The 8,477-nt window shown below is 37.1% G+C and overlaps 1 protein-coding gene across 1 annotated transcript in view; it reads left to right on the top strand.

The window, feature by feature from the left end:
- The window catches only part of SHCBP1L (SHC SH2-domain binding protein 1-like), a gene marked incomplete at its 5' end in the record, with an annotated part of 60,642 nt that extends 54,585 nt beyond the window's left edge, over positions 1-6,057 (top strand). Inside the window, 4 exons of the mRNA XM_011995331.1 lie at positions 70-223; positions 1,243-1,493; positions 2,523-2,645; positions 5,688-6,057. Of these exons, the coding sequence (XP_011850721.1) occupies positions 70-223; positions 1,243-1,493; positions 2,523-2,645; positions 5,688-5,939 (780 nt within the window). The remainder of the gene's footprint in view (positions 1-69; positions 224-1,242; positions 1,494-2,522; positions 2,646-5,687) is intronic.
- Positions 6,058-8,477: the final 2,420 nt, after the last annotated feature.

Below are 8,477 nucleotides of genomic sequence, written 5' to 3'. Positions count from 1 at the left end.
TAACTGATTAAAATGACATGTTTAAGTTTAACCTATTATTGAAAGTGCAAGTGTTTTATTTCTTTTTAGATAAAGGATTTATCTTCAGACACACTTCTCCAACAGCATGATGATTTGGATTTGGCTTTGGATAATTGTTATAGTGGAGATACAGTAATAATTTTTCCAGGAGAATATCAAGCTGCAAATCTTGCTTTGTTGACAGATGACATCATTATAAAGGGTTAGCAGGGCATCATTTGTAGTTTTTTTACAGCAATGTATACTGGACAAATTGTGTATTCTAAACATGCTTAATGGAATCATTAGAAATTACAATAGAATTTATATTTTACAAAAATCCTTTATATTCCTTTTACAATTAAGACATGTTCATCATATTTTCTATTAGCTCCATTTATATTTTTTACCAAAACCACTTTTTTCTCATCTATCTTTACTGCTTTTCATATCACTTTACTAAGAAAACCCAGATGTAATGCTATATTAAAATATGCTCATCATTTTCTCAAAAAGGCCAATATCACATGCTAACTCACCAAAACAGAAGTAGAAAAGTAGGATTTACTAAATTTCTTTTAGGTCCTGAACATATTTAGAAACTTTCTCTCTTTTTGACTTTGAAGTAAGAGTATTCTCATTTTCTAACCAACAACAACAGCAAAAACAAAAGAAGGACATCCCAGCACTTTGGGAGGCTGAGGCAGGTGGATTGCTAGAGCCCTGGAGTTTGAGACCAGCCTGGGCTACATAGTGAAACCCCATCTCTATAAAAAAATTCAGAAGTTAGCTGGATGTGGTGGCACACACCTGTAGTCCCAGTTACTTGGGAGGCTGAGGTGGGACAATCACGTGAGCCCAGGTTGCAATGAGCCATGATCAAGCCACTGCACTCCAGCCTGGGCAAAAGAGCAAGACTGTCTCAAAAAAGAAAAAGATTACACTATAGTTATGTATCTACTATATTATTTGTTAAAAATATGTGAAGCTGGGCACTGTGCTATGCACCTGTAGTCCCAACTTACTCAGGAGGTGAGGCAGGAGGATCACTTGAGCCCAGGAGTTCGAGACTAGCCTGGGCAACATAGCGAGACCCGTCTCTAAAAATGCACACACACACACACACACACACACACACATGCACACACTGAAACACTTTAGTAACAGCAGTATTGTTGAATGACTAAAAGGCCTCAAAATGGGAGATTACTGATTTAATGTATTTTTATCCCTATGAATCAGGAGTTGGAAAGAGAGAGGAAATTATGATTACTTCTGAACCTTCTCGTGACAGTTTTGTGGTGTCCAAAGCTGACAATGTGAAACTAATGCATCTATCTCTGATACAACAAGGGACGGTTGATGGTATCGTGGTGGTGGAGTCTGGTCACATGACTCTAGAAAACTGCATATTAAAATGTGAAGGAACAGGAGTGTGTGTTCTTACAGGGGCTGCTTTGACAATTACAGACAGTGAAATAACTGGTGCCCAGGTATTTCATTCTTTAAAAAGTATGGCTTTATATGACTATAGATAACAGCTTTGAGTGATCTTAATATACAAATAAAGGGTAGCAATTTTTTCATCTTTTAGTGGAATTCTAATTAAACTTAGTAACTGGTAGACATCAACAAAATGAGTACTAGAGTGTCATAGTACGTTTAGGAAAAATGAAATGCTAGGTCCAAAGTAAAGAATATTTAGCTTTGTTTTATAAGTGTGACTTTTTAAAATCTGGAAAACAGTGGCTATGACGTAAATCATGAGTCAATCATTTGATAGTTTATCTTTAAAGAAATAAGACATGTAAGTTATCAGATGTTGCTGTTAGATGATGTGATTAGTTCTGACAGCTTCTGAATAATCAGGACATAAAAAACTTGAGGCCAAGTACAGTGGCTCACTCCTGTAATCCCAGCACTTTGAGAGCTGAGGCGGGAGGATCACTTGAGCCCAAGTTTGACACCAGCCTGGGCAACACAGAAAGACCTTGTCTTTAACAATAAATAAATAAATAATTAAAAATTAAGAGCTTGAGTCTTTAGATAACAATCACAAAGATCATTGAAGGACTGGAGTATTGAATGAGAAAAAGGATTAAAGGAAGTAGAAAAATAAGAGCACCTTTTTAAAGAACTTTTTAAATTTCCACTAAAATGAGGAAATATACTTTAGTGGCATTACGTGGGATTTACAGTAGATATAAATTTTCATAACTATTGAAACAATTGCTTAAAAAGGTTTTGGACTCCTTTCTAGAGAATCATTTGGGTGGAAGAATAAGGTAATGGATTATATGACCTCAACCTTCTAAGTCTAATGATTCTCTAACATATTTATATTTTCAATATTTTTAAATATTATCTTTACAATTAACAGTTGCATGTATGATCATGTATTTTCATGTAACTCAATGTTTATATTGGTAATACAGAATTACAATTTTCAAATCTAAAGAAGATTTTGGAGAGAGATTTGTGTATCTACTTTGTAGATAGTTTTATTTGCTTTTAATTTACAGGGTGCTGGTGTTGAACTGTATCCTGGAAGCATAGCCATTCTGGAAAGAAATGAAATTCATCACTGTAATAACCTCAGAACCAGTGACAGTTCAAAAAGCACCTTAGGTGGAGTTAATATGAAGGTATTATCTTATTTCTTGATGTAGCATTGTTATGAGAATTGTAAGTAATTATAAGTAATAAAATACCAGTTTCAGTCTTAAAAGGTAGTACAAGTAATAAAATATGGTTAAATAATGGCTGATGGGAAATAAGTTTAGCCTTACCTAATTTAATAATTTGTACTTAAACTCTTTGCAAATAACTCTGAATATGAGAAATGGGATAGATTTTTCTCTTAAAGACATTTTAGAGTTTTCTTTGATCAGATCTGTAATACATTTTTTATTTCAAATTACAAAGTAAAGCAAATTAAGAATAATAATATATTAAGAAGCATTTGAAGTCTTACTTTCAAAGTTGTGTTAAATGATTTAAGCTAACCAATTAAAACATTAACAGCAATAATTTCTAGGTGAATTGTCTTCCATCCTTTCTCCTTCTATAAATCCTGTCTTTCTAAGTCCCTCTCTAGGCTTGTGTAGTTAATGAACTTTTATGTTAATGAAGTTTTTTCTAGAACATTCTAACCCTTTGTTTTATGAACGTACATTTTGTCTCCTCAAATAATTATAAATTATCTAAGGGCAGGAATTGTATTATATATTACTAGTAGCCTCCCACTCCCTGTATGATTCTGGACCCTAAGTCAGATAATTGGTTGAAAATAAGGTACAAGGCCAGGCACGGTGGCTCACGCCTGTAATCCCAGCACTTTGGGAGGCCGAGGCGGGCAGATCACAAGGTCAGGAGATCGAGACTATCCTGGCTAACATAGTGAAATCCCGTCTCTACTAAAAATACAAAAAAAAAAATAACCCTCCGTGTTGGCACATGCCTGTAGTCCCAGCTATTCGGGAGGCTGAGGCAGGACAATCACTTGAACTCGGGAGGCAGAGGTTGCAGTGAGCCAAGAGCACACCACTGCACTCCAGCCTAGGCGACAGATTGAGACTGTCTCAAAAAAAATAAATAAATAGAAAAGAAGGTACAAATGGTAAATGGGAGCAGTTTTAAAATCTTTGATTTATCTTAAAACATTTTTTCTGTTCTTAAATATTTTTCAATTTTTCAGTGGTCCTTGAATGTTAGCATGCATCAGAATCATTCTTGCAGTGGTCCGCTCTGCTTTCTGATTCAGCAGGTCTAGGGTAAAGCCAGAGAATTTGTTTTAGTAAGTTCCTAGGTGATGCTGGTACTGCTGGTTGAACTCACACTTTAAGAATCATATTCCTGATACTCAAAGTGTGAGCCATGGACCAGCAGCATTGGCATCACCTGGTAGTTTGTTAGAAGTGGAGAATTTTGAACCTCATGCCAGACCAATTGAACAAAATGTGGTCTTTAACAAGCTCCCAAATGATATATATGTAACGTTAAAATTTGATAAACATGGTTTATAAAATCTGATAAGATCTGGCCTCTGCTTTCTCCAACTTAATCTCCTTCCAATCTTCCTCTTATACATTATATTTGAGCCACACTGGCTTTGTTTGTGTTCCCAGAAATTACTAACTTTGTTCTGGCTGTTACCTTCACCTGAAGCACTCTTTTTTTTGTTTGTTTGTTTGTTTGTTTGAGATGAATTTTCGCTCTTGTTGCCCAGGCTGGAGTGCAATGGCGCGATCTTGGCTCACCGCAATGTCTGCCTCCCAGGTTCAAGCGATTTTCCTGCCTCAGCTTCCTATGTAACTGGGATTACAGGCATGTGCCACCACGCCCAGCTAATTTTGTATTTTTAATAGAGATGGGGTTTCTCCATGTTGGTCAGGCTGGTCTCGAACTACTGACCTCAGGTGATTTGCCCGCCTCTGCCTCCCAAAGTGCTGGGATTACAGGGGTGAGCCACCACACCTGACCTGAAGCACTCTTTCTATAGACTTTCTTATTACTATCTGAATGTGATTGTCCCTCTTCAAAGAAGGCTTTAATGTAAAGAACACTCAAGTGGTAACCTCTCCCCACCCAGTCATGCTACCCCATTACCTTATTTTCTCCAAATCACATATTCTATGAAATTATTTATTTTCATGTTTATTATGTTATGAGAGGTCGGCTCCACGGGTTGTATCCCCATACAGAATTAGTTGTTTTTATCAATAACTGATAAAAGTAAATTGAAAACTTCATTTAATATTTTCTTACACTTATTTTTTTTTTCTTTTTCTTTTTGTGGAAAATGGGGTCTTGCTATATTGCCCAGGCAGGTCTCGAACTCCTGGGCTCCAGCTATCTTTCTGCCTCTGCCCCCTTAAGAGCTGGGATTACAGGGCGTGAGCCACCACACCTGGCTCATTTAATATTTTCTTATTGGCTGGGTGCGGTGGCTCACACATGTAATTCCAGCGCTTTGGGAGGCCAAGGTGGATGGATCATGAGGTCAGGAGCTCGAGACCAGCCTGGCCAAAATATTGAAACCCTGTCTCTACTGAAAATACAAAAATTAGCCAGATGTGGTGGCACGCACCTGTAGTCCCAGCTACTTGAGAGGCTGAGGCAGGAGAATCACTTGAACTGGGAGGCAGAGGTTGCAGTGAACAGAGGTTGCTCAAAAATAAATTTTTTTTTTTTTTGAGACAGAGTCTCACTCTGTCGCCCAGGCTGGAGTGCAGTGGCGTGATCTTGGCTTACTGCAACCTCTGCCTCTTGGGTTCAAACAATTCTCAGCCTCAGCCTCCTGATTAGCTGAGATTGCAGGCGCCCACCACCATGCCCGGCTAATTTTTTTGTATTTTTAGTAGAGACGGGGTTTCACCATCTTGGCCAGGTTGGTATTGAACTCCTGACCTTGTGATCCGCCCACCTCAGCCTCCCAAAGTGCTGGGATTACAGGCATGAGTCACCGCGCCTGGCCAAAAAAGTTCTTATTAAATATTTTTGTAGTTAATATTACGTTAGTTGGTGTCATGAGAATAGCACTTAACACTTGTTCAAAATTGAGAGTCTTGGTTGCTTTAAAAAATCTGTTAATCCAAGAATAAAGTCTAAGCTAATTTTTATATGTTCATTACTTCATTTTTTAAATAAAATTATTGAAAAACTAATTTCCTCAAATAATTTAATAGGTTCTTCCAGCACCCAAATTGAAGATGACAAATAATCATATTTATAGCAACAAAGGCTATGGAGTAAGCATTCTTCAACCAACGGAACAGTTTTTTATTGTAACAGAAGAAGCTCTCAACAAAAGGGCTGCTTCAGGAGATAAAAAAGATGATAAAATGCTCTTCAAAGTAATGCAAAACCTGAATCTGGAAATGAATAATAATAAGATAGAAGCAAATGTCAAGGGGGATATCAGAATAGTCACAAGTTAAAACGTCTGAATTGATGTTAAAGTTTTATATTTCACAAATTGGTTTAATAAATGATTCTCATATCCCACTGAAATGGTAGTTTCAATTCAAAGCTTAATTAAAAAATATTTAAGTATCATAATGCTTTCATTGAATGATTCATTTTAACATATTTTTAAAATAATAGCTTTATTAAGATATACTTCACATGCCATAAAATTCACACAATACAAAGTGTACAATTCAATGATATTAGTATATTTTTAGTATATGGTACAGTCATCACTATTTAATCCAGAAACAAATACGGGTTTAAATATTGTTTTCTAATACTCTTCCAATAAAAAGTATTAGGTGTTCTATATAGATAAAAGACAAAATTTAATTTATAGCTAATTCCCAGTAACCAGAATAAGATAATATGTCATACATTAAAATAGGATAGTTTCTTTAAACTCATTCTTGTAGGTATACATTTTAGAAGAAAAAAGTGAAAAAAAGAAAAAAATAGGATAGATTCAACAGCAAAAAACAAGGAAATCCAAAATAAGAGAGGTAAACAATACAGAAATGTATTTCTCCCTCATAGTCAAGAAGCACAGAGGTACTCAGTATAGGGCTAAGAGATGTTCCTTGTGGGAACTCATCGTAGGGCTGGGAGGTAGGTATGTAGGTAGATAGGTGTTTTGCGTTGTCAGAAATTCAGGTTTCTTCTATATTGTTTCACGATTATAAGATTACCATGAAAAACCACCATACGATCCAAGACAGCAATTGGTAATCAAGCTTTCATGTCTGGTTTTCAGCCAAGCAGAAGGGAAAGAACCTTTCTTCAAAGTTGCACACATTATTTTGACTTTCATGCTTCTACCTAAAATGTAATTACATGGCTACACTTAGCTGCAAATGAGAAATATAATCTTTACATTGGTTGGTCATGTGGCCTCTAAAATAGAGTTGATTTTCTAAGAAACAATGAATGGTCTTTTTCCCAAAGCAGAGATTATGTTGACTTAAGAATACAAAAAGAAATAAGCACTCAGGCTTAAATACTTAAACTTTCGACTTTTACTTCATGTTATCTGTAACCTAACAAAGGTTATGCTGAATTGCCGTAAACAATCATCTTTTGAGGCTGAGAGTTGATCGTGTGTGTGTGTGTGTGTGTGTGTGTGTGTGTGTGTGTGTGTGACGGAGTCTTGCTCTGTTGCCCAGGCTGGAGTGCAGTGGTGCGATCTTGGCTCCCTGCAAGCTCCCCGTCCCAGGTTCACACCATTCTCCAGCCTCAGCCTCCTGAGTAGCTGGGACTACAGGTGCCCGCCACCACCACTCCCAGCTAATTTTTTGTATTTTTAGTAGAGACAGGGTCTCTCCGTGTTAGCCAGGATGGTCTCCATCTCCTGACTTCATGATCCACCCGCCTCGGCCTCCCAAAGTGCTGGGATTACAGGCGTCAGCCACCGCGCCCGGCCGATCATTTATTTTTAAAAGGGCATGATTGTTCTTCAGTGTTTCATTAAACAGCACTTTTTTAAAAGAGGAAAACCTATAGGCAGTTCCATAGATTTTGTTTATACATAGTCTGTGTACACAAAGACTTGTTAATATAATTCCAGGATTGTCCTTGGGGGCCTTAACAAGAAACATCTTTCTATAATGAATGTAGTGAGTGTTAATGGTGGAGATTTGCCTTTTCCATCCCCTTCCCCCACCTTTCTCAGTTTTTGGCTTCAGAAAGAGTAGGTGATGGGCAAAGTAATATCTTTGAAGGTGTACAATAAAAGCAGTAGCCTTGTGTGAACAAACTTCTTACTCTGGCCATCTACCTCCCTTCTGTTGCTGTCACTGGTTTCTAACCAATTTGTCTTTTCCCAGGCCAACTACAGAATATAGTGATGCTGTTTTTTTTTTTTTTTCCTTTCATGATTCTAAAACATACATAAAGCATTTTTAAGATTTTCTAAGAATTTTGATGTTTCATAAAATTATTTTTTTTCCTCTTCTACCTTTCCTCCCCTACCTTTCCCCCCATACCTTATAAATGAAAGACTGAATTTATATATCGTATTAGTTTTCCACTGCAGTCATAATAAGTTACCGTAAACTTAGTGGCTTAACACAGATTTATAATCTTACAGTTCTGTAGGTCAAAAATCTGGCATGGGTCTCACTTGGCCAAAATCAAGGTGTTGACAGGCCTGCATTCCTTTTTGGATGCTCTAGGGAAGGATCTGTTTCCTTGTTTGTTTGGGTTGTTGATAGTTGTAGGATTCAGATCCCTGTTTCCTTGATGGTTGACAGCTGAGTTTCTGGTGGCTGATTGCATTCCTTGGCTCATGGCCTCCACCCATTTTCAAAGCCAGCAATGGTGGATCAAGTGTCTCTCCTCTGAGTCTCTTCTCTATTCTTATGTCTCATCTCCCTGACTCCTTCTTCTGCCTCCCTCTTCCACTTTTAAGGACTCATGCGATTAGATTGACCCTGCCTCGATGATCCAGGATAATCTCACATCTCAAGATTCTTAACTTTATATATATAATTATATATATATGATTCTAA

The sequence above is a fragment of the Mandrillus leucophaeus genome, unplaced genomic scaffold (genome assembly GCF_000951045.1).
Source record: "Mandrillus leucophaeus isolate KB7577 unplaced genomic scaffold, Mleu.le_1.0 Scaffold484, whole genome shotgun sequence".
NCBI lineage: Eukaryota > Metazoa > Chordata > Mammalia > Primates > Cercopithecidae > Mandrillus > Mandrillus leucophaeus.
Note: the sequence above shows the minus strand (reverse complement) of the source record. Positions and strands in the feature narration are given on the sequence as shown.